The 26425-nt window shown below is 37.7% G+C and overlaps 1 protein-coding gene across 3 annotated transcripts in view; it reads right to left on the reverse strand.

Moving 5' to 3' along the window:
- Slc4a4 (solute carrier family 4 member 4) overlaps positions 1-26425 on the reverse strand; it is a 366043-nt gene that overhangs the window by 144859 nt on the left and 194759 nt on the right. For all 3 annotated transcript variants that reach the window (XM_070012959.1, XM_070012960.1, XM_070012961.1), the window contains exon 7: positions 10441-10517. In XM_070012959.1, coding sequence (XP_069869060.1) covers positions 10441-10517 — 77 coding nt within the window. The remainder of the gene's footprint in view (positions 1-10440; positions 10518-26425) is intronic.

A 26425-nucleotide genomic window follows, 5' to 3' on the forward strand; every position in this document is an offset into this window, starting at 1 on the left:
GGCTCATCATGGTACTTCTTCCTCCTATACAGGTTGCTACTTGACCAGTAAAAAGAAGTGGCAGGTGCATACACAATCCATCAGTACAATCAACACAAAGCCCATGGGAGGAGAGATGGGAGGAGCCCCAGACTATAATGGCCACCTTCTGAGAAGACTCCATTGGATTCCCAACTCTGGGATCCCTCTCTCTAGAGAGTCTGTACTCTACTTTTGCCTTCAATAAACTTGCTATTTTTCTACACTTCACTATTCTGACTCTTAATTCTTTACCTAGGGGAGAAACAGGCCCCTACCCCTAGACTGCTTCTGTCATTTAAAATGTTATATGGTACATGGATTGAAATGTACCATGCTTTGTAAATATAGCAATAACCATGGCATCTTGCAATAGAACATCTTTCTTTTCTGACAGCTGGCTTTCCCAATATAACCTTCAGACACAGTATACTTTATTTTAAATAAGAAAAAAAATTGAGTGGTGTTTTCTTTAAACCATGCCAGCCAACCAATTAAATATGTTCAGCCAGTTTTTATTATAAGAAAAATGAGTAAATTGATCTTAACAAATGAAAAACAAACTGTATTTGAAATGTTAGCATTTCATAAGTCAAAAAAATATAATTGTATGATCTGGGCAAGAATGCGCATTTCAAGCAACTAGTTAACTTAATAAAACACATTGGCAATGCACTCAAGAAACACAAACTTTTTAAAGCTAATATAACACACTGCCAATGGACTCAGGACACAGTAACTTTTAAACTTACCAGAATGAAAAGATAAAGACAATCATAGTAGTTTGAGAAACCATTTTTCTCTGAGAAACTCTCAGAGTTATTTTCTTATTCTTTAAACAGAGTCCTTGTTCTTCTCAAATAGTCATCATGATCTTTACTTTGAAAACTAACTCACAAGACTCCTGCCTCTCCACAGGAGGCAAAATAGGCATACAAATAAGAATAAGTAAATAACAAGCAACAAATTAGTGGTACTACTTAGAGGTCTTAAAGTAAAAAAAAAAAACAAAAAACGTAAGAATGGTCTGAGAGAAGTGTGCAAGTAATCACAATATTCTCACACATTTTAGTATAAGGTTAGAGTAATATAGAACAAAAATTAAGAGCATGAAATCCTAAAAAGCCAAATTAGCGATGTAAATTTGAAAGACCAGTAACGATATCTAAAGTGAGACTGAATCCCACCCCCACCAAAATTACTAAAAAACAAATTATCATGCTCATAAAGATCTGAATAATATTTTAATTACATTAAACACTTCCCATCTGGAGAAAGAAGTTCTGAGTGGACTACATTATCTCTCTTATAGATCAAAAAGGTCATAGGATGCAGTTTAGAAGAGTTTAGGTGTAATATGCTTATTGAATTCTCAATGATATTTCTGACATAGGTTCAACAATAATTGCTTTTCAACTAATGGAAAAAGTTATGTGTATCTATCAGACCCAAAAACCTAGAGGTGACTTTATTTATGATTAGGCTGAATACAGAATAATCTGAAAGTTAAAGAACCCTGAGGTCTTTCAGCATAGCACGTCAAGATTCATAAATCAAATGAGTTATAGTTCTCAATTATCCACTGAGTTCAATGAACAACTAGCCCATCTAATCTGCTTTTGTTAATTTACATGGGACTCTAAGAATGGAATTAACATTGACATATTATAATATCATCATATTTGGGGAGTTTGAGGCTCTTTTCAAAGGGTTTGAAAAGACATAACCTTTTCCATTATTGGGGACCAAGCCACTCACTTGAACTGTGTAAAAACTGCAAACAGTTGAATTCTAATTTATTTCTCCCACTTCTTGCCTAACTCCTTATGTAAGGAAAAGTGTTTTATTTGCTAACTCTTACATTATTTATGTTCCCTAAATGGAAAGATACTTCCAAAGCCACTCACTTCTCGTTGATTGATGGCTCTGGCCCACACAGTTATTACGTCTTTCACTGAACTGCTGCTATACCACACTGGGACACCACACCAGCTAGATAGAAACTCAAAGCCTGAAATCACATTTCACACCCTCTTCTCACTGACCCAATCCCATCCAGAGTTCACACATACAATATGGGATCATTTAATCACTACAACAGCAGAAATAACCAACTAGTCATCATAAGACTTCTAAGAATTTCTTAAATTATTTTATAACTAATTTTTGTGATTAGGCTATTCAGTATAATGTGTACACAGAAGACAAAGCAAAGGCCAGTAAACAACAGTTGGACACCTGATTTGCTGTAGCTTCAGACCAAGAAGACACTATAATCCTAGTAGGCAGAATACTCTGTGTGTGCGGTACTGGGATTTGAATTTAGAGCCTTGTACTTCCTAGACAGGTACTTTCCTTGAGCCCCCCAGTCCTTATCATGATTTTCCTTGTGTCATGGCCTTGTGCTATGCCAAGGCCAACTTGGACAATGTTCCTTCTATTTATGCTTCCTGAAGAGCTGAGATGACAGGTGCATGCAACTATAACAGCTTTGTATTGGCTGAGATTAAAGCAAATCTTGAAAACACCAGGATTGGTGTTAAACTTGGATCCTCTTAACCTCTACCTTCTGAGTTGCTGAGACTGTAGGCCCGAGCCACCATGGCCGATTTAGGAAGAATTCTTTATACTGATAGTGTGCACAGCTCTTCTGCTTACATCAGTGCCTTTCAATTTTGGACAAATTCAGCTTTCTAAATATCAGATTAGCCAATATATGTAAAATAAAAAATCAGAGTACCAACTCCAAAAAGAAATATTCATGTAAGTAGATGCTTAATCTATGTCAGTTATTATTAATTATCCCTTACATAGGATAGATGCAATTGAAGTCCTATCAACGAGATACTTGTAATACTAGCAGGTGGACCTACTGCATGAACAAAAGCGAGTCAATTTTGAAATTCAACGTTTACTATGCCTGCCTATCCAACAATCAGTTCCTTTCTACCCTTTCACTGTATATGCATAAAACACTGAGTAAGGAGGAACGTCTTATGGATATGATTACCACTGGCTTTTGGATTATGGAAACATTTGGCCACTGTCTTTTTATGTAGTGGCAAAAGAAAAAGAAGTATTGTTAGTTCGCTTTCAGTTCAGATCTGGAGAGTAAAAGCAGATGGTAGCACGTAGTGAAATAAGAAGACTTTGCTGGAGATTAAGATGGGTGATTTTGCAGAGGTTAAATAAGTCAATTCACCTCTGGATGAACAAGTGAGCTGGAAACAGTAGGAAGTCCTTTGCTTTGTGAATAACAACAGCAACTTTAGCTATGGCTATCAATTCACACAAAGGTCCATTCTGCAGACTATATACAGGAACAGGGAAGGAGCAAAACCTGAAAAGATGTCCCGTCCTGTAAAGGATAGTCCACTTATCTATTCGCTTTCTAAAATGACAGCACTCCTTCAAAACTACAAACAAAGTACTTCCAGATAACTAGTTAGAGTCTGGACATCAATGCACTTAAAATTCTCTTGGGGAGAGGAGGCAGAAAAAGAAGGAGAGTCAGAGCCAAGCTACAAGTGTGCTGAAGAAGGCTTCAAAGAGAACACTTGGCCAAGTCATCTTGCAATTTTTCTTTTTGCCCCAAATACTGACCACCAGGAAGGGTTCATGAGAAGAAGACATTGTTGGTTGCCAAGAGAATTCCCATAGAGTCTAAAAAGTTCTCACAGAACTGGGAAAAGCAACACCTTCAGTAGAAGCAGTAACAAACATACAGGTGGCCAAGTCTATGACCACTAAACTTTTCACCTCTTTCCCCAGGATATGTGTGATCAGCTAGCTTGAGCCTTCAAGTAGGCCAAAAAGAAAACAAACTCAGTTTTAATCTCTTTAAACTTTTTTAAAAGTCCTGAAGTTAGCTGGAAGGCAGATACTTGGTTCTTGGATTTATTGTTTCCCCTTTGAGTCCTTAAGCTTTGAGTGGAATGAATCATAAATGAATAACTCAAATCTGACTGCTGAAGAGTATCTTCAATATGAAGGAGGTCTGTTAAGTATTTAATAGATACAGGACACAACTGGTCTATCTTATGGGGAAACTAATTGGAATTGCAATACATGGTTACCCAATAATTGCCCTTAGGAAAAAAAAAATTCTTCTCCAAAATAACTCATGAAAGAATGCAGAAAAATACAATAAGGATATTTCTTAAAGATTTCTTTGTAATTGCAAGCAGTTGGAAATAATTCAATATCATCAATTAACAGGTCATTTCGATATATAATTGATGTATTTTTGTTGTTTTTTGTTTTTGTTTTTGTTTTGTCTGTGGTGGGGCTTGAATTCTGGGCCTGAGCACTGTCCCTGAGCTCTTCAGCTCAAGGCTAGCGCTCTACCACTTGAGCTACAGAGCCACTTCCATTTTTGGTGGTTTATTGGAGATACAGAGTTTCACTGACTTTCCTGCCTGGGCTGGCTTTGAACCAAGATCCTCAGGTCTCAGCCTCCAGAGTAGTTAGGATAACAGGCATGAGCCATCAGCAACAACAACGGATGCGTTTTTAAGAATAAGATAGGCGTGGATAATGTCAGCCACAGCGATGCCAACAAGAGGACTGGCAGAACAGAGGCAAAGCCAAGGAAAAAATCTTGCTACTCTCAGTGGCTTATGCCCATTTACAGGGCCTCAGAATATCTGAAAATTTTAATTAACTACAAATGTAATCAACAATCCATGGGAAGTATTTTAACGAAGACATTCTATTTTCCTTTCTTACAATTCTAGTGTGCCACTGAAGAATTTCCTTGGTTGATAGAATAATGTCTTCATATTTACGGCTAATAGGTTAAGCTCTGCTGGGCTGTGCTCTGAATTTAATACACTGAGGTACTCGTGCAGTGCTTACTATAGGACCAGCAACAGGTGATCCAGTACATTGGCAAATTCCTCCAGACTCTTGCTGGGCATCCCTGGTGACCTTTTTTAAAATGTAAATCAGAACAGGGGAGTCTCCAGGTAAAAAGCTAAAATTAGTGCCTCGCTGTACTTAGCATACAATAAATAGATCCCCCTGACTGTTCCCCTGACCTCATTCACTACTGCACATCTTGCTACCTGTGCTGCAGCAACCCTGGGCTTCCTTTTTTTGTTTTTTTAATGCATCATCCATCTTCTCGCCTGAAGACCTCTATATTTGCTTTTCTTTCCACCTGGAAAAATGCTTCTCTTCGATCTCCTCCATGGCTAATCCTCTACCTACACCAGGTTTCTTGTATCCCTTCACAGTACCCTGCACCTTCCTTTAAGGAAGCTTTTGAAGTTACTCTGTTTTTTTTTTTGTTTATATGTGTTAGTTCTATTTCTTGCCCAGAAGATGGAAGTCCCATCGCCGATGTATCTGCTTCATTGGTCCTTAAAAACCTACTACCAAGGATACTTTTCTAGCACAGAATACAAATTTGGGATGAGTAAGTGGATTCAAGCCACAGGAGCAAACACTATGGGGTAATCTAAAAGTTCAAGGGTATGACAGCTTCACAGGGACTTAAAACCAAAGTTCCAAATTTCCTAAAAGGCTCTTTTTTTTTGTAAAATCCCAAGAGAGAAGTTTATTTGTTTCACACAGGTTTATCTGCTTCCTTTTAAAGCTGACATAGGACCTGTTTGCACATGAGCACTAGCTTTTGGACCCAGACAAATGACTTACAATAAAGTATCCCATTTTATAATAGGAGAGATTTTTGAACTGTCCTAATTTTAAAACATACAAGTTCTTGAAATCAGTATAAACGTCAGGGCTTCTCAAGAAACCACCAATTTATTAAAGTTTTAAGACTATGGAACAGAGCACAGGATAAGATAAGGAAGGATTATTAAGTCAAATTTCAACGAGAGGGGGAAAAATGATGACGAAAATCAGTTTTACTTAATTATTGAAGCACAAACTGATCCTGTATGAAAAGGGGCCTGATTTACACGGCCACACAAGTTCTCAAAAACACACAGCTGAAGCTGTGGCCACTGAGCCATGGGTAAGTTCAGAGAAGCCATCAGAGCTGTAGTGTCTAAGGACACCTAAGGACTAACAACATACCTTTGCTCACAGGTTTTCATAGCTGTGAGGCACTGGCACTGTCCTGACCAACGGTATCTCATACTGAAGACAAGTACCACAACCTTGGAAAGCATGAGCCTTTCTCACCACCTGTACTCCACATAAATTGCAAGGGTTTAGGTAGAGCCCAAATAGCACCTGCTTTGGTACTACACCATCACTATGAATATGAAATAGCCATTAATGCTACCAAAGCTTGTATGTGAGCCCTGTGAGAGAGATGTAACTTCACAACCATGACAAAGCCAGCTCAGCTTAAAGCAGGTTGATTCTGCCTTCTTTCGTCTGTTCCATGAAAGGATCTGGTGTCACTCAATCACAGAATATTTCCTTCTAGATTTTATTTTCCAACAGTCAAGGCTTAAGGATTGCAAATTTATACATGGTTTACTGATTTCATCCTCTTACTCTCTGATGATAATGTTTCAATTCAGGTGTATTTCCATATAAGACCAAGACTTCAAAAATAAAACTCAAGGCATCCAAGTATATTTAAAGATAATAGACAGTAGGTGTGCTAAGTATTATTACAGTATACTTTATAAATTAATCTTTAGCCAAAATCCATTGAGAAACACATGAGATAAATCTTAGATGAGCCTGTTAAACAATGATTGTCCTAGAACTGATAGTTAATCTGCAGTTACAAGGACTTACAGGATTTATGTGTCTCCTACAAGGTATTTCTATGTTTACTGCATTTACTGCAGTATACAGGCTGCATTTGCACCTAAAGTTGGATATAGTTGTGAGACATTATTATACTATTGATAAATCTGAAAAAAAGACGACCCCTTTTAAAAGACATTGTACTGTTAAAGTACAGTACTTCTATAAGAGTTAAAGCTAGAAAAGTACAATAATGAGGAAGCCCTTCTTCTTTTCTCATCTGACCCCATAAGCACAGGAAAACTGGAACTAAAGATACTGCATTTGATTAGTACCCACTTTATATGAATGCACATTTGACACCTAACAGAAGAGGAATAAAAGGAGAAAGGAAAGCAACTCAACCTAAGGTACTACAAGAAAATAAATGGATAATGTATATGTATATATATATATATATATGTATATTTTTAAAAAAACTTCATAGCAACAAAATAAAAAATTATTTACATAGATTTACAACTAGATGAGCTCCAGATGTATTTTTTAATCTACTCTCCACAGGTGTTTTTCTGCTTAATAAATATGACAGCCAAGTTGGACGATTGGTGGAACATTGAATCACCTGATTTTGGCTATGCTGTTAACTATTCTGCTGTTAACTATTTTGAGCTATTTCCTAATCAGGCAGCCGCTACTGAAATCCTAAGTACACAGGCTTGGCACAGCCAGAAAGAAAAAGTGCAGTCCACAGATTTGTTTCTTCTGTTTTCCTAAAACAGAATCTCATAAAAAAAAATATGCCCTCAGATTCTGTCATTCTGTAGTTGTCAAAAAGAGCCATTCTGTTCCTCTTCATAACTCTGAACATTAGAGCCATCTCTTATGCTACTGGGAAGTGATGTAGCTCCAGGAAGTCAGGAGACACCATCACAACTGCTCAAATTGTATCCAGGCAGAATAATCTGTCAATTGGAGCCTTTGCTTGCAGTTGAGATGGAAGCTATTTGGGCCAACTTGGACAAGAATAGAGAATAAGTTTGACTTGACTGCCAAGCTCACTTCCAGGACATTGGCTAATTAATTATAAAAGTCTTTTTCAAAACAAATGTGAGCCTGGCAACCTTTTTCTTCCTACCCAGACAGAGAAAAAACAGGTTAAAAAAATCAAGCCTGGGCTTAACCATCATTCCATCTAATTTGCAAGTCTACTTTTTTTCTTGCCCTCAAATGATCTGGAATCTTTTATATTCACATCAACTAAAAGAATAGGTTATAAAAAGTGGATCCATTAGTCTAAACTCTCCCTCTACCTTTTCCTGGAGAAGAGACACTGGATCAGTTACAAAGTTCTTCTAGCTCTTTGGCAAGAAGAAAAATACCAGTTGCTTCCTTTTTTTGGGAGAAAAAACTCATTGGACTAACTATGGCTACTGTAATGGTTACAACTGAAAAGAATAATTGCTCTTATAATGGTGTATTCATCAACTTCCATTTGCTGGTCTTGTAAACAAGAACAACACTAAATTAAATTTTCATGGCGTCATGTTGACTAGAACCTTGGTAACTATGAGAAGTATCTCACAGGCAATGAAGAATCTCATTTGAAGGACCTCAAGCATGCAAGTTCTATAGCAAAGTCAACACTCCATAATTATAATATTCCCACATTATTTCTTCCAATCCTAGAATCAAAATCTTCTGCAATTTGTCCAGCTACGAAAAAACCTAAGAAAGTAAGACTTTTTTCTCAGCTATTGAATTTCTAGCTAGAAGAAAACTGTTCCTAATAAAAATAAGTCTTATTCAGCAGCCTGACAACCAGCTTATCCTAACCTTAATCACTGTAGTACCCTATTCAACACAGAGATCCCTAGAAAACAACACAGATAATCAACATTGTTTGGTAAATACCAAATGGTTTTCTAGTGGCCTAAATCATCCACCATATAGGTATGTAACTACCTATGCGTCTATATCTAAATGAACTTCTTGATTCTTTCAGGTGGCAGACAGATGTAAGAAAAGAGAAGGGATCTATCAGGATTGAAATGAGGAGAAAAATCAACCTCATTTCAAAAGAAAGGTGAAGTAACATAATCAGTCCTATTCAAAACAAAAGTTCTCTTCTGGGAAACACAAAAAAAATGAAGCTAAGAAGAGTAATACCAGCTCTCAGAGGATCTTAAAAGTCTTACAGGAAGTTTTCAACTTAACCTGATGATAAGCCATTATAAGTTTCTAAGCCAGTGTAGAAAAATGAGGACAATAATGTGAAAAGTATATTAAATTGAGAAAGAAATGGAACAAGGGATTAGGTTCAAAGATTCATCTAGCAATCCAGATCTCAGAGGATGAAAGCCCTATCAGATGATGGTGGTGAGAAGAAAGCAGAAAGGCTCCAAGAGTCATCTCATAAGAAAGAAGGTAATTTCACCTTTCCTGTACTTTTTTAAATTTACCAAGCCCTGTAAGCCTGTGTCATTACTACAAGTGCTGCCGGTTAAAGAGGAACACTGTCATAAATATTGCTTCTAAGAAGAAAAAAAGCCACATGTGAAAAGAATCTTCAAAGCAAGATTAAAAGAGAGAAAAAGCAAGAAGGAATAAGGTCACAGAAAAGATACACAATTAGCATGTCAAGCATGAAGGCAACTAAAGTAAGTTGTAAGAGTAAGAATCCGAATACTTGATTCTTCAAAGTGAAGTATTATTGTGGTCCCCACACACCTAGCCAGTTTTAAAGGAAGTACCAAGGCCCAGAACTTCTGGCTTCATGTAGTTTGCTACTTTCCCTAAAGCCTGTGGAAACAGGCTGGGATTTCTATCATTTTTGAAACATGGTACTTTTATTTCTCTGAAGTTTTATTTTTTCTGTTTAGAACTGAGGTTTGAACTTAAGGCCGTGTACTTACCACTTGAACAAACTACACTCCAACCCTTTTGCTTTCTATATTTTTCGGATAGGATATTGAACTTTTACCCAGGCCAGCCTCAAACTACCTCCACCAATCAGACAGACAGGTGTCTACCACCATGGTCTGCTTCCTTTTCGAGCTAGAGTCTCACTAATTGTTCCCAGGCTAGCCTTAAACCACGGGCCTCCTGTGGTTCATCTTTCAAGTAGTTAGCACTGCCCAGCTAGAAATTTTTTTAAATCAGGAAAAATCCTTCCAGAAATATCAATATGTTTCATTTTTGAAATGTAATTTTTCCACAGACACCTATCTAACTGGGAAAGAAATGGCACTGTTTTTGCCCTATTCTTTTCCAAAGAAACCAAAGGAAGGTTCAAAATTCCACTGTTGTTTGATACAAAGAGGCTTACTATATGCCTTAATAAGTAAATGAACAGCTACTTAGACAACTGTCACTACCTTTGCCTAAGCATCTCTCCTCCCAAACTGTTAACCCTTTAGAATTGATCAAAACATATTTTCATAAATATCTCATTTAATCACCACAGTAAACCTAAGGTAGAAGTTTTACTGCCTGAACAAACTGTATGTAGCACCAAGGGTAAAGTTGCCTAAGTAAATGAATCACAAAGGCTGGAATCAACTCACATTTTTCTCCTCTGACTCCAGATCCCAACACATTTGTCAATCTTCCCTCACAGAAAGTGCAAGCCCCCTTCGACACATGGTCTTTTTAGTGGGAGGCAACCGTCATCTTTAATCCTTTCTCAGTATCTATTAGATACACATCCAGGCTGACATTTCAAACAGACAAGGATGTTTTGCTTACCTGGTCTTTCTCTGGCTTATCAGAAATGTCATTCAGACTGGAGGAAGTCAGATTCCTATGGGTCATGGCTGGACTACCTGGAAAAACAAAAGTGAACTCTAATTAGAGAGTTCTTTTCAGGAACACAGACTTTGGCTGCATGCTTCATAAACACTAGTAGATGAGGATGGGAATGATGACGATGCTGTTTTACCACATGAGGATTCTCCTGAAGGTATCCAGAGTTCAGATTGGGTTCACGTATGGCTAAATGAAAAGTATATTAAGCCCCAAATACTTTAAATCATACTTTCTGGTTCTATACGAAGGCAAGTAGAAGTTGGAAATAAATTTCTAAAACCATAAGCATAAAAATAAATTCTCCTGATTTGACTTAACTTTTCTCACTACTTTTATACCCTTGCATACTAACCTACTTGGCTTCTTTTCCTTCTCTTAGGCCTACAGAGAGCAGCTCTTCCCTCATCAGGCCTGTACACTCTATAGACATCTACATCTTACTAGAAGACCACTCAGGTAAGCCCCCAAAAGCCACCTGCCTTCATTTTCTTGCAGACAAATTGATCATAAATAATACTCTTAAATGGGTTAGTTTCTGGTCCAGAATCCACTTAAGATGGTGTTATTTAGGTTCATTACTTTTCTGAATTTCTATTTGCCTGTCATTCACATAACCAACCCCTCCTTCAAGTCAAAGGATGAAATTCAACAGAAATATTACATGGCAACTAATCTTCCTGGTACTAGAGCAACTATAGGCAAGATTCACTGGTGATCTACCCAGTTGTTTCAGATCCTGTCACAACACAGAGAGAGAGAAGAAACAGAAGAACCACAGACTACTTTCACATGGGTCAGACTGATCAACAGAATACTGAACTTTCATTCTACAGTTGGAACTGAAATTTCTGGGCTTACTAAGCAAAAGAGTAACTTTTCAAAGCCAGGATGTTTGACCCAATCCCTGCAGGTGCTGAGTAATGCATTCATTATTAATCCTCACTGATCTGACTCAGGCTAGTCTCCACAGCAAGAGGACAAGGGTTGAAAAGAAGCACTGAAGTTGAAGTGCAGCTCCACACTGGCTTTCAAATCATTCTTTAGATTACAGGATTTAACTTCTCCAGCCAGAAACTCCAGCACATAATTTTACCAAAGACTAAAATCTACTCCTAATAAGTTAATGTCTATGTAACAGCAGCTCCTTAAATAACACAATCACGTTTAAATACTAGATCAGAAAAATCATAGTTTTCTGAGCAGGCAAGACAGGATATTTTCCACTCTGCTGCTTTTCATTGTGTAAGCATGGCCTAGATTGCTTAAAATCCTTTACCTGGTAGGATGTTTTATTGTAGGAAAATCTGAGCACAGGGCATTATGGAAAGGAAAGTAATCTTTTTTAAAGTGCTCTATCAGCAAAATTAAAAGAAAAAAAAACTTTAAAGCCCATATTTTATTCTTTGAACTGTATTCTAAAGTTCTAGTGTCCATTCCACAGTAGACAACATGTATGAATCTGAATGTTCCAAATAATGCTGAGATGGAAACTAATAGAAAATGATGAATAGGTATAATTTTGTACTTCACGTTTACAAAAAGAGTTATTTGGACTAACTAAATGAAAGTTCTTCATGAATAAGTAAAAAAGAAACACTCTTGAGTTATATATTCCTGAAGCAAGGAAGTCTTAACAATTCTAATCACACTTAAAGGTAAAGCAGCTTGTATACATGAATACATCACATCTATTTCTAAATATCCAATGAACTGTATATATAAAAAAAGTAGCAGTACTGAAACAATCTGAAAGTAGTTCTTCATTAGACAAATCAAATTTCATGATCAATAGCCTATACTTTTTGAATGATTTGGGAAGTATTTTGTAAATACTGGGAAGGTAGATTACTGTCTAGATTCTGTCCTAATTGATGTAAAACCTGATAGATAAAAGTCAAATAAAAAAGGTCTTTATTATAATGGTAAACTTGGTAGGTGCGACATTCTGGCTAAGAAATCTCATATACTGTCTCATCATTTTTTCTCTTTCTGAAAGAAGATATGGAAATGAGATGAAAACAGGCGACTGGTGTTAAAAAAATGAAATCCTAAACTTCATCTTATTTCCAATAATAAAGGTCATTAGCCTCTAATTTTGCAATATGCCTTATGAACTCAGAAGTCAATTCCAGGTAACTAAGCAAGATGATGGATTTTCCAATCTTTTTTCATCTCCCTCTTTATCAAACTCATCTTCCCCACTCCTCAACACATTGAGATACAACTAGAGCTACACAGGGCTCCTCAAACTCTACACCGGTAGGTACCAAAGAGAGAAAGGTACTCATGGTCAGCTTTCCATCCTGGGGTACTGTTCAGTAGAAATGCCAATTCTTTTTTTTTTTTCTTTTTTGTGCTGAGGCTGAGGCTTGAACTCAGGGCCTAGACGACTTCAGCATTTTTTTGATCCAGGCTCTACCAATGGATCCACAGTTCCACTCCCAGATTTTTGGTTGTTAACTGGAGATAAGAGTCTTCCAGGCTAAAGCTTTGAACCTCTATCCTCAGATCCCAGCATCCTAGTGGCTACGATTACGTGCATGAGCCACTGGCCCGTGGCTACAGGCTCATGAGGCACATGCCACACAGATGCTGGGGATGGGATGTATCAAACTAAGTGGTTCTGAAGTATGATAAAGACTGACAGCCATTGTCCACAATAAAAGCCATCCTAATAGGATGTTTCCCATTAGAAATCTTTTGAGTTTTAATCAGCAAATACAGTTGGAGTAGGCAAAGGGTCAAATCCAATAACTTGCCCTCCACTAAGCCACAGCCCTAAACTCTCCTATCCCATGTAAATCAGTAAATTGGTACCCTCACTACATCTATACACACACATGCACATGTGTGCATGCCCTTACCACACTGAGTTTTGCCTCTGAATCCTCATCTACAAAACCAAATAAAGAGGTTTGTTTTGGAAACTCACTGAATAGCCTTTTCTAGAGACATCTTACCCAAATCAAAGAAGACAGGGCAAGAGTCATGGTAGGGAGAAAACAAAGGAGGTGACAACAACGTTTGATAAGAAATGTACTCATTACCTTGTTCATGTAATTGTAACCCCTCCTCTGTACAGTATTCTCATAATAAAAAACTTATTAAAAAATTACAAACCAGATTATATGGAAGATTCAGAAATCTGTTTGTGGATTTTAACAAACCTAGGAAGCTGTTATACAACGGGCTCTGAACAACATTCTAGTGTGAGTATTTACAATGAACACTGCACTAGGATAATGCGAATTGAGACATGGTATTAGAATAAAACAGTGCTTTACATTTAGTTTGGGCCTGTAATGTGAACTACAATATGGTACTGCTGAGTGAGCAGAAGGACTAGAACAAATGGTCACCTTGTGTTCCATACAGGTGAAGTATGAGGGTACCCTAAAATAAGTAAAGTATATGACTTTTGGAGGTATATGATGCTTCATGCAAGCTACCACTACTAGTCCCTTTCTATTGCCAGTCCAGGGCACACAAATGTCTTAGGATTATTGTTGGTCCAAAGAAACTCTCTTTTATAAAGTCTGACTTTAGAAATGAGAAGAGCCAATCTTGACTGCACAGTCATAATTAATTTTCATGTCACTGTTTTCAGGCCATCAGAAAAAAGAAAGCTTTAGAAAAATCACATTTTCAAGCAGTTTTACACAATCAAAAGTGATTTCATTTTCAGAGTACCCATTTGGCAGGTACATACTGTTTCTATAAAAATTAATTACATTCTGTACTGTTTGAAAAAAATCACCATTACTCTTTAGCATACATGTAGCAACTCACAAAATCCTTTGCAATTATATCTATTAGATGTAATAAGATGAAAAGTACCCAGCATTAAGAAAAAAGATATTAAGTGTATATATAAAAATGTAACTATGTATGTAATACAATGACACAAACTTCCTACCCCATACACATTCCTCATATCTCCATTATGAGCCAACAGGAACATAAAACAAAAAACAAAGATTTATCATGGTCTTGTGGCTGGGATGAAGATTAGGTTCTTCATTCTTTAGAATAACTGAAGGCCTAGAGATTTGCTCAGTGGCAGAATGCTTGCCTAGAATCCCCAATAACACCAAAGGCAAAACAAAAATATGAAAGAAATCATCTAATCACTAGACATAATTATATTATGTCAGGTATGGTGGCTCATTCCTGAAATTTCAACAGGAAAATGGCAAAGTCCAATGGCAAAGTACCATGCAGTAAATCTGGGCTATATGGTAAGACCGTCTCATTAAAATGAAACAAAACTGAGGAAATTTACAGATAATGGACATGCAAGTAAATCTAGGTATTCACAGAAGAAGATATAAGTCTGATATATACTGCTTGGGAACACAAAACTAAGCATATGTGGTATGTGGTACAGGAGACTGCATATGCTACAGTTTGGATCTGCAGTGTTCCCATAGACTCGTGCTAACTTAAAGGGTTTGGGGTTTTGTTTTGTTTTGTTTTGTTTCAGTCTGAGGCTAGAACCTGAGCTCAGTACCTGGTGTTTTCATCCACTGGCTAGCAATCTACCAACTGAGCCATACTTCCAACCTCTAAATCAAGCTCATTTCCAAACCTGTGGTGCTACCAGAAGACAGTGGAAATTAAGAGGTTGGGTCTAGTAATGGCATGGGAGCATGCCATTGAAGGGAAAGTTGGGAATGAAGCAGTTCCTCTCTGTCTCTCGCACTCTGCTTCCCTTCTGCCACAAGCTCCCACTATAATGTACTGTGCAGCCACAGGCCAAGTGACCATGGACTGAACTTCTGAAGCAGAGCCAAGAAGGCCTTTCTTCCTTATCTGTCCTATAACTCCACAGTACAATCACTGATCCTTACATGGTTTCCTTTTCATGCCTTTTGAGAACCTACAAAAATATGCCCACATTCAAGACTGATGAGCAACTAGTCTTTCTAAGTACTAACTGCTTTAACTTGCATGTCTTACTTAATCTTCCTATCAATTCTGAGAGGCTAGTAACAAATGAATGTCAAGGAGGTTAAGCTTATGGTTATATGGAGTAAAGCAACAGTTTAAGCTTGGATTTCTTGATACTACTTCCTCCGTAAAGAAAACGAGTATCGAATTCCATTGTGTGTGTGTGTGTATGTGTGTGTGTGTATACATACATACATCCTACATTTTCTTGATCCACTCATCTACTGAGGGGCATCTGGGTTGGTTCCATATCTTAGCTATTGTAAATAATGCTGCAATAAACGTAATTGTGTTGGTAGCCTTAGTATGGCCTTATTTGTGATGGTTCAGGTAAATGTCCAGAAGTAGGATTGTTGAGTCATAGGGGAGCTCTATGTGGAGTCTTTTGAGGAACCTCCATACTGCTTTCCAAAGTGGCTGAACAAGTTTACACTCCCACCAACAATGCACTAGGGTTCCCTTCTGTCCACATCACCTCCAGCATCTGTTGTTATTAGATTTCCTGAAAGAGCAACACTGCCCAATTTGTTAGGAAAGGAAAGATTTGGAAAAAAATCATATTAAGTGAAGTTACCCAGTCCCAAAGAAATTTAGGCCCCATGGTTTCCCTTATTTGCAATAATTAGTATCCATATAGGATAATCTTATCAGATGAGCTGAAAAGCTCTAAAGCCATGTACAAATGACTATATAAGTTGATGTTAAGTGAAATGAACCCCACGATACGGACACAAGAGGTCTGTCTTTATTGTTACTGTTTTAAATGTACCATGTGATTTTATTATTTTTGTTGTTGTTGTTTCCTTGGTATGTTCTTCCCCTATGGCATATCACCTGTTGTCACTGTACTCGATTTTGCATCTTGTATATACCTATGTCTAATCTGGGGAAAGGAAGGGGAATAATAAAACACTGAAACAAGGACACAGGATGACCCACTGCAACAAAGATACCTACTAGACAGTATATTGGAAACTAACTTTAAAACTTCAGGCAGCAAGGGAGGGAGGGAGTGTGGGAGGTAGGGAAGGGAAGGGATAGTAAGATAACAACAAGGAAGGGAAGGGGTAACAATGACTGACAAGTAATGTACTCACTGCCCCACTCATGTAACTAACCCCTCTGTACAACAACTTAACAATAAAATAAAAATTTTATTAAAACAAAGAGAAAACAAAGGAGGTATCTCTGGCTTATTTACAAAAACCAACAACAATACACATTCTATCTAATGAAGAGGAAAACGTAATGTGCAAAAACAAAGAATATATTTTACTACCATACAAGTTAAATATGGAATAACATTAACTTTGGGTGTCTAAGACAGATATATTCTTGGTTTCCAACTTAGCTGTTTACAGGGGAGGTAGTTATATTCTTGTTTTCAAAAAGAAGAGGGATAATGTTGAACTCAGCTACTCTACCACTGTGATTATACAGTGGCACTGAACCACAACAATGTAACAAAAACAGGATACTAATATCAATGGCAAATATAATTAGAAAGGAATAACCAATGGCATATGTCAGTAATCCTAGCTCCTCAGGGATCTGACTACTTCTACTACTATTGAAATCTGAGTATACGCGACTACTGAGATCTGGAGGTTTGCAATTCAAGCCAGCCCAAGTTAAAAAAAAAAAAAAAAAGTCTGTGACAATATCTCCAAAAGACAATAAAGACATTATCTCCAAAATAGAAAAGTCATGGTGGGAGCATAGCTCAATTGTGAAGTACCAGCTGTAATTTAAAAAACAAAACAAAACAGGGAGAACACAAGGCTAAACCTTGGTAGCAAAAGACAAAAAAAAAAATGAAGCTACATGATTCTGAATATCCTAATTCACAGTCACAGTCAAGTACATATAAAAATTTTCCCAATGTAAATACAAATTCTCCATTATTTCTGCATTGTTTTTCACATTTAAGTTACCCCAGCTATAACTTCTTTTCATTTCAACCAGTAAAAATGGGAATATAATATGAAGTCTAGCAAATCTAGAAAGAATGGACTAGTTTTTCATGGCAACAAGTTATCAAGAGCTAGTCATACCAAAAATAAAAATAAAACTGGTCATTAAGACCTGTTACCCATTCCATTATCCATCCTTTACATGAAATGCAGAAATATTTAAAGTATAAATATGAGACAATGGAAAAGTTAAAAACACATCAGTCATTAAGAATGACAGAGGAAATTCCTAAGAAAAAAAATCAGTTTGAATATTTTTCTTATTTCTTTTTAATTGTTTTCTTTAGATTACTTTAATTATTTGTGGTTGAAGACTTCATATACCAAATTCCAAGAGCCCAGAGACAAGGCCTGTGGTATTGTCTTGTTCAAGAGGTCTAGCTTCAGACCTCTGCCATTAGTAGCACTTCATAAATACTTGTGAATGAGCAATGTGAATGTGTGTCACTTGACCTCCAATTGCAGTAACCCCTCTACATGCGACTACACAAAGTCCATTTCCTAGGGGGGAACGTGCTGTGTGCACTTCCAAGAACCTTTGGACTTGAACAATCTGAGCACAAATAAGGAAGAAACTTGTACCAGGCCCTGAACAGAACAGAAAGAATTTGACAAGCTGGCCAAAATTCTGTCAGCCAGCCATAGGAGCAGAAGTCAAGAGTGGTATGAGGAGGAGGGTGGAGAGAAAGCACCTGCAAGGGAGGAAGTAGGGGGTAGCAAGCAGAGCAAGATAGACGTCAAAGGACCTCAGCTAAAGGAAAGGAGAGCCTTGGGGCAGAGAAAGCAGGAGGGATTGAAACTACTCAAAGCACATGACTGACATGGAAAGTGGAAAGAAGACATCAAAAGCCCCAGATAACCATCAAAGTATATGAGTGAAGTTTAGCCAAGAGCTGAAGTCATTTCTAATGTATGGAATAAAGATAATGGAGAAGACATCCATTATCTGGATAGAGGTAGGGTCAGATCATACACAATAAATGACTACATCAACAAGGCTGCCCAAACATTGTTCTCTTCTTTTTAAAAGCCACTCGCTACTTTGAGTCTTCTGCTATCTAACTCCCTTTAACAATCTAGCTCACCTCAAATTAATTCTTTCTGTTCTCTCCTGTCTGTGAATTTTCTGAGTACACTGAGGTTTTCCCAAAGATTCAATCAATGGGTGGTCCTAGACATCTCGATGTTTATTACATACAGGGTTCATATTTTCCATTAAAATCCAACCAGAATAAAGAAAGATACTAGAATTCGTAATGACTTGCCTTCTAATATTATTGGCTAGTTATTTAATTTTTAGTGATCTAAAAGAGCTGAATTAAAATTTTTTTCTTCTCTCTCTCTGAAAATTCTCCACACTGAAAAGTGCCAAGAAGAGTGACATAGACCTCAACCATCAGACACAATCTAAAGGGGATGAATTCCTGGAAGTTCTGCAACAGAACGTTTAGCAACACCATAGAATACCTAGCAGCAACCAAGATGTTTATATTTCTCTGAAGAGAAACCAGGACAGAACAAAGCATTTAGCACAGGTGCTTGTACAAATGGACATCTACGACAGACACATGATAATGGGGGGGGGGGAGAAGAAAAAATTGAGGAAGCAAAATGTAATTTAGAAAACCTGTACATTTTTTCTTGGAATTCTCAAGCATAAGTCAATGTTTCATGTAGCAGCTAAGAGAGCTATGCTGCCAAAGTTCTAAAGAAAGCTTCAACCAAGAACTCTATACTCTTCCGAAATACCTATTAGTTGTAAAAGAAGGAAGAGTAGGAGAGGAAGAAGAGGAGGAAAGGAAGAAGAGGAGGGAAGAAGAGAAACGAAGGAAGGAAGAAGAGGAAGGAAGGAAGGAGGAAGGAAAGAAGGAAGGATGGAAGGAAGGAAGGAAGGAAGGAAGGAAGAAAAGATGGAGTGAAGAACTTTGCACATACATTAATATTTATATACTGTCTCATACCAAGTTTCCTGAGATTGTGATTTATCAAAATGAGTGACTAAAGTAAGGAGAGGGGCAATATAGTCTCAAACTCATGAAAGCAAAGGAAATATAAATGCTGGAATATCCATTGCACAATAGGCCTAGAAAGCAAGTAGTCCCTCACAGAATAGAACATGGGTCTTGGAGAAATGGAATCCACAAAGAAAGGTAGACATACCAGAAAGTGGTATCAATATGTTATGCAGCCCAAGCACCCTGTAGATACTGAATGAGCTTAAGAATATAGGTATTTTTTTTGGTGGGGGGAGGGGGGTTCCGGTCGTGGGGCCTGAACTCTGGGCCTGGGCGCTGTCCCTCAGCTCTTCAGCTCAAGGCTAGAGCTCTACCACTTGAGCCACAGCGCCACTTCCAGCTTTTTTTTTCTTTTTGCTTATGTGGTGCTGAGGAATCAAACCCAGGGCCTCATGCATACAAGGCAAGCTCTCTACCACTGAGCCACCTTCCCAGCCCCTAAAAATATAACTTTAAAAAAAGGTTCACAGAAGAAAATGAAATATAGTCATAGAGTCCTAGTACAAATTCTATTCATGAATTCCCAGCATTATAATCAACTGAGAAAGAACATATAGAATTTATGGATAGGGACAAGGATATAATCTAACTCCTATTTACATCAGAAAGAAAGGGTAGTGATGAAAGATTTACAGACGTATCAGCAGTGAGGACAGAAGCAGGAAGCAGAGGGGCACTACTGTCCTGTCCGCAGAAGGCAGGAAGTCAAAGGGTCTTTCCAGTCCTTGTTGCATACAGATAATGAATCTTAACGGCTTAAAATCATGTGTCATTCATTTATAATGAAACTAGGAGTAATAATAAGAACTTATTTGGAGGAAGGAAAAAATGTACAAGTGATAATTAATAGACAATATGAAGAACCAGAAATAGCAAAATAAGCTTCTCATTATAGAAGGACATGAAGATAATTGTGGAAAAATATACAAGACAAAAATGAGAGACCATTTAGAATTAAAAGTGTTTGTTTCCAAGGAAGCATTACAAGGAGAGAAGATGAAGCAAAGGAAGCATTAAAAGTTTGAGACAGAAGGATCACAAGATCAAGGCTAGCCTAGGTAACATCATAAGACCCAATCTGTACTTTTCAACTTCATAACATTTGGACATATGTTAATAAAAAATATACTGCCTATTTTATCTTATTCAGTTTTAATTACATGTACTTGTATTATTTCTAAGTACCTATAAGTAAAATATTGACAAGAAACTAGTCTTGTGAAATCTGATTAAATCAACCATCTAAACAGGAAGATCAAAAAATTTTTAAAGAACATAAGATCCATTTCTAAGTAGTTCAACACACTCCATGAAACACTACTTACATAGTTTTTAAATTATGTTGAGGAAAATTGTTCCTGAAAGTTCTGTGGGAATGGATCAAAGATTCTAATCTATACTTTTCATTGCCAAGAACCTTTACACCTGAAAAGTATAGGTATGAACAGGAAAGCAATCCACTTAGCATAATCGTACAACTCAAGCCAAGTAAACATATAAATGTAGACACAAATAGAGCTCTATGCATAAACAGAGATGCAGACATAGACACACAAGACTCATTCTGTAGGCCTCTGCTCCTGACGGCTCTCGATTTATGGCTCACAAATGTGACTTTGGAAAGGCCATTCACATTGACTTCCACATATGTTCACTCCTCACGGCCTTGCTGACTGTATAGCTCATTAGCTGGTCTACACTGAGCAAAGACTGACTACAGGTCACCCACACCTCTCATGTACTTTTATTTTCAGCCAAAGTGATATCCGTGGTTCTAATGGTATGGTAACTCCATGCCTAGAATTGTCCTAGGTAAGTCTGATTAGGAATAACATGGATCTAAGGTATTATCTGTTTCACTATTTTATTGCTATTTTGGTAGTACTTGGGATTGAATCTAGGGCCTCACATATTCTAGGCAAATACTTGGATTATCTTCCCATAGAAAGCCAGAGCTCAATTAAGATTGTTTGCATCTCTAAATTGTTAATATCCTATGGCTAAATCACATCTATCCATCTAATTCTATCAAGTCCCGAGGATGAGGATATTTTACTATATGATCCAAATCTACCTAATTATCTTTTAAACTAGTGAGGGGACTGGGAAAGGAGACAGAATGGTGACTCACACCTCACCCTTCAGGAATGAGTTTACTGAACAACACAGAGAAAAATATAAAATGAATGAGCTATGTACAGAGGTTCAAGCCTGTAATTCTAGCTATTTGGAAGGTGGAGATCAGGCTATCACAGTTCAAGCTAGCACAGGCATTAAAAAGTTCATGAGATTCCATCTCAACCAATAAGCTGGGTATGACAGCACACACTGGCTATCCCCAGTGACAGAAGGAAGCAAAGCAGAAGGATTGCAGCCCACATTGGCCTGAGCATAAAGCTAGATCCTACATTAAAACAACACAGAAAAGAGCTGGGGGAATGGCTCAAAGGGTACAAATGTTTGCTAAAAAGCAAAAGAGTTCAATCCCTAGTACCACCAAAAAAAAAAAAAAATACCATGTTATTACTGACAGAATAAACAAGCTAGACTGAGAAAAACATTAGAAAATGGTATCAATTTCCACTACAGAACGAAAGGATTAAATGAGAAAATTTCCTGCTTAGATGCAGAGTTTGTGGTTTTCTTTCCAGTTCATGCACACAAATGTCCTCTGAACTCAAAAGAAACTATGAGCTACAACTGCCCTAACCACCCAGACTAGAAAATTCTAGTTGAGGTTTGTGGTTCCCATTGATATCCTGAGATGGGGTAGAAGGGTTGAAATCACTGAAGTCAAGTCACAAAATGAGGACATCACACAGAGGATCTACAGCCAGCCACATTGGGCTGAACATGAGGCAGCGTCTCGCCGAAGGGTCAGATGTCTCCTGAGTGTACAGATTATCAGTAATTATTTACTTAAGAAACCTATGCAGTCTGTGTCTACCTTATTCAGGAATGTAACATTGTGTGCATAGAAAGTTCTATAATGGCAATCTCTAACACTCACAGGGGAGACTGTGGTCTTGCTCATTTTAGTACCTGCCATTATGATTTCTATATTTGCTATTGAAGCAATCTGTCTGGAAGATGATTTGGCTGGAGAAGAAAAAAAGTGTAAAAATACATGCAGCATCATGTAAAAAAAAAAAGTTTAAGAATGCTTCACTGGGTTCAGTTATGCTAGTTAAAGATTGCTTTAGTCAGTGGGCAAAGGTACTTTCTAAAAACTCCGTTTTCTGCTGAACCAAGATAAAGGAAAAAGAAACAGAGCATAAGAAAGAAACACCCATCAGGAGTAAACCACATCAAAACTCAAGTGCAAGAACTTCTTCCCTAAAGTTTAGAATTTTCTCTCCATTGTAGGATTAGATCAGGAATATAGAAGAGAGGGCAAAGTAAGTTTAAGATGTCTGACAGGGAACAGTGTGAGGAAGGCTGGGTATGTTAATTATAGATGTGGTTTCTAGAGCATCAAAGGGGAGCTGGAGGTCACCTAACCAACTTCTCACCCACATAGTTTTTTTCCTCCTGTAACATTTCATAAAGCCAGTAACTAAGTATTTGCTTATAAACTTCTACTTGTAGAAAATCTGCCACTTAATGAAGTAATCCACCCCACCATAACAGCTCATTCTTATCTGTAGTACACTGTCTCAATAAAAAAAAGTGTTTGCCAGAACCAAGTGTCAGTAATCCCATTATAATCGGAGTAGCAACTAAGGCAGAAAGAGATGGTTTCCATTGAAGTACATAATTCCTATTCATCTTCTTAGAAATTATATATACATATAATAATTAGAAATTATATATATTATATATTATATATTATTAAATATATAATTAGAAATTATATATATATATATTTATATCCTGAGCTATTTCAAACTTCACTAAGCATTGTCAAAAATGAAGCCCATGCTTAATGCTATTCCTGCATAGGGGAGCCAGGCTATAAGGTCCTTATCCCTCTTCAGAAGTCAGTGCATCAAGGTCCCTTGATGACAGCACCCCGTATCTCCAGACAAGAGGAAAAGAACTACTCCTAGCAAGAGGCTTTATGAGGGTAAACTTGGGGGAAATATAACCTACATTAGACTATCAATGGACTTGAAAAATCAATAGACTCCAAAAATTACATTCCTTCCTCACTCTAAAACATCAGAAGTCTAAAGCAAGTAACTTCCTGACCACAAAAATGTTTGTCCATAGAACATGGTTCCATTCTCTTTAAAGGAAAGTCTACTTTTCCTTTCCATCTTTGTATGAATCCAACTCTTAGAAACCAACTAAGAATGAGCATGTGTAGATCTCATGCTGGTTAAGATTCTCGTTCTCCTTCACACAGATGCACACTGACTGCATACCTACAAGCACAGTCCACTCTGCTCAGGACGGTAGCTTATCATAAACATAACTTTTCCCTTGGTTAAGACAACAGGACTAACTGCTGGCTCTGTGAGCACAATGTCTATGCTGCCTTGTTCATTGTATATTCCCAGATAAAAACTGAAAAAAAATTACTTTAAGCTAGACACAGTGGTTCACATCTGTAATTTCAGCTACTCAAGAGGCAGATATCTGGAAGATGGCATTTTGAAGTCAAACCAGGCAAAATGTTAGCAAGAACAAACAGCTGGGCATGGTGGCACATACCTGTCATCTCAGTTATGTGAGAAGCATAAATAGGAAGAGTGCAATTCATGCAGGCAGACAAAAAAAAAAGATTCTACTTGAAAAATAACTAAAATATACAGAGAGCTGGGATGTGGCTCAATAGTAGAGTGCCTGAGTTCAAACCCCAGTAATGCCAAAAAATAGAAATACTTTAAATAAATGAACTATAAAACAGAGTGAATTGGGCTGGGAAGGTGGCTCAGTGGTAGAGCACTTGCCTTGCATGCATGAGGCCCTGGGTTCGATTCCTCAGCACCACATAAGCAAAAAGAAAAAAGCCGAAGTGGCGCTGTGGCTCAAGTGGTAGAGCACTAGCCTTGAGCTGAAGAGCTGAGGGACAGCACCCAGGCCCAGAGTTCAGGCCCCACGACTGGACCCAAAAAAAAAAAAAAAAACCAGAGTGAATTGATGTGACACTGCAAAAATCTTCTATCACTATATCTGGAAGCAATGGAACTAGTAACAGTAAAGAGGGCTGGATCTTTCTCAATAATCACACTTAGAATGAGCATTGTCACAAATAACCTCGACATTATTTTGCAATTAACAATAACTTATACAGCCAGAGCCACTAGTATGTATCTTCTAGACACTGGAAATCTAGACACAACTTACCTAAACATGTTTTTTGAAAACTGGAGAAATAATTCAATATTCATAATTACAGCAATCTCCTCAACCCAGACCCTTGACTAAATGCATGCCGGAAGAAGTGATTTTTAACCTAAGCCTTTTGCCAAGGGAAAAAACTGGACATGGTAATTGGATTTACCCTGTTCTTCAAAAAGGATGCTGATATCACTCTCTTCAATATAATCACCTAACGAGACTATACAGCGATCTGTAACCATGGTGACTGCTTACAGAGCACATGGCTCTTTCTAAAGCAAAAGCTGATCACAGCCTTCAGTAGTATGTGGGCTCCAACTGTTTCCTGGAGTTTAGAAGAATGAGCCTTAGAAAACAGAAATATCCCACAAAATTAGTCTTTGAAAGACTGACTTGATGTTTCTCATTAAGAGACACCAGGAATTTCATTTTCTGACTTGAAACAGAAAAACTCTGTGGGTTTTTTTTCCCCCCCTGGCTTTCGTTGGTATCCATACCTCTTCTCAGCAAATAACAGCAGTATCTGTAGCTGAGAATAGAGAAACCAGGATCAGACAGAATAAGATACTGAGGGAGGAATGAAAGGCAAATTGTCATTTGGAGTCTACACCTGAGTTCAATCCTGGTTCCCCCACCCCCACTTACTGGGAGGCTTCAAAACTACCCTGTCAGAAAAGCAAGGTTACTGGAAAACAACCACCTCAGATTCTCATGCTTTAACATTGGTGACCTTCTTTTCCTTAATGCTAATGATCATTGTGGATTGGCTGGGGGTCTAATCTGTACCTCTGTACTCAACCCAAGACCAACATACATAAGCAGCTTCTCTCTAGAACACTGCTGATAAGGGAGGAAATAGACTAGTGAAGCTTGTACTGCCTCTTGAAGCTTCCTCTGGGAAAGAAATCCATCATATCTATCCACATTTCCTTAGACAAAACAAGATATGTGGACACACCTACCTTTGAGTGGACGAGGGAGTAAAGTCGTCTTATGTGTACAGAATTAGAGAGTATTTGGAAAAAATTATATTAAGTGAAGTAAGCCAGGCCCAAAGAAGCATAGGTCCCATGGTTTCCCTTATTTGCAATATCTAGTATAGGTATGAGTCAAGCGGAAAAGGTCAGATAATGTGATGTTAGGAAAATGAACCCTTAAATATGTATTTTAATGTTTTCGTTTCTTTCATGCATGTGTTTCTAACGCATTTATAAGATTATTTCTTTGTTGCTTTGTATGTCCCTCCCCCACAGTGTAACCCCCGCTTTCACTATATTTGATGTCAGTATAACATGTGGAGGAGATGGGGACAAACAAGTCGTTTAAGGATTCAGGTGGACCTGTTGCAACAATGAGAAGTACAAAATGTCATGTCAAAACCAGCTTTACAATGTCGGTGTGGGGGGGGGGAGGGGGGTATAATTGGGTGGGGGGAGGGGGGTAAAATTGGGTGGGGGGAGGGGGGAGGCGGGGAAGGGAAGTGAAGGGTAAACAAAGGAGGAGGCTGCAATGCTTGGTAAGAAATGTATGCATTATCCTGCCCATGTAATTGTAGCCCCTCTGTACAGTATGTTCTCAAATAAAATAAAATACAATTTAAAAAAAATAATTAGAGAGTACTGATGAATAGCTCTAATGACTATCATCAACACTTAGCCTCACTGAGCTCCACAACAAGGGAGCCACCCTGCTTACTTAGTA

The sequence above is a fragment of the Dipodomys merriami genome, unplaced genomic scaffold, assembly GCF_024711535.1.
Source record: "Dipodomys merriami isolate MVZ:Mamm:240054 unplaced genomic scaffold, mDipMer1.0.p SCAF_9, whole genome shotgun sequence".
Classification (NCBI taxonomy): Eukaryota; Metazoa; Chordata; class Mammalia; order Rodentia; family Heteromyidae; genus Dipodomys; species Dipodomys merriami.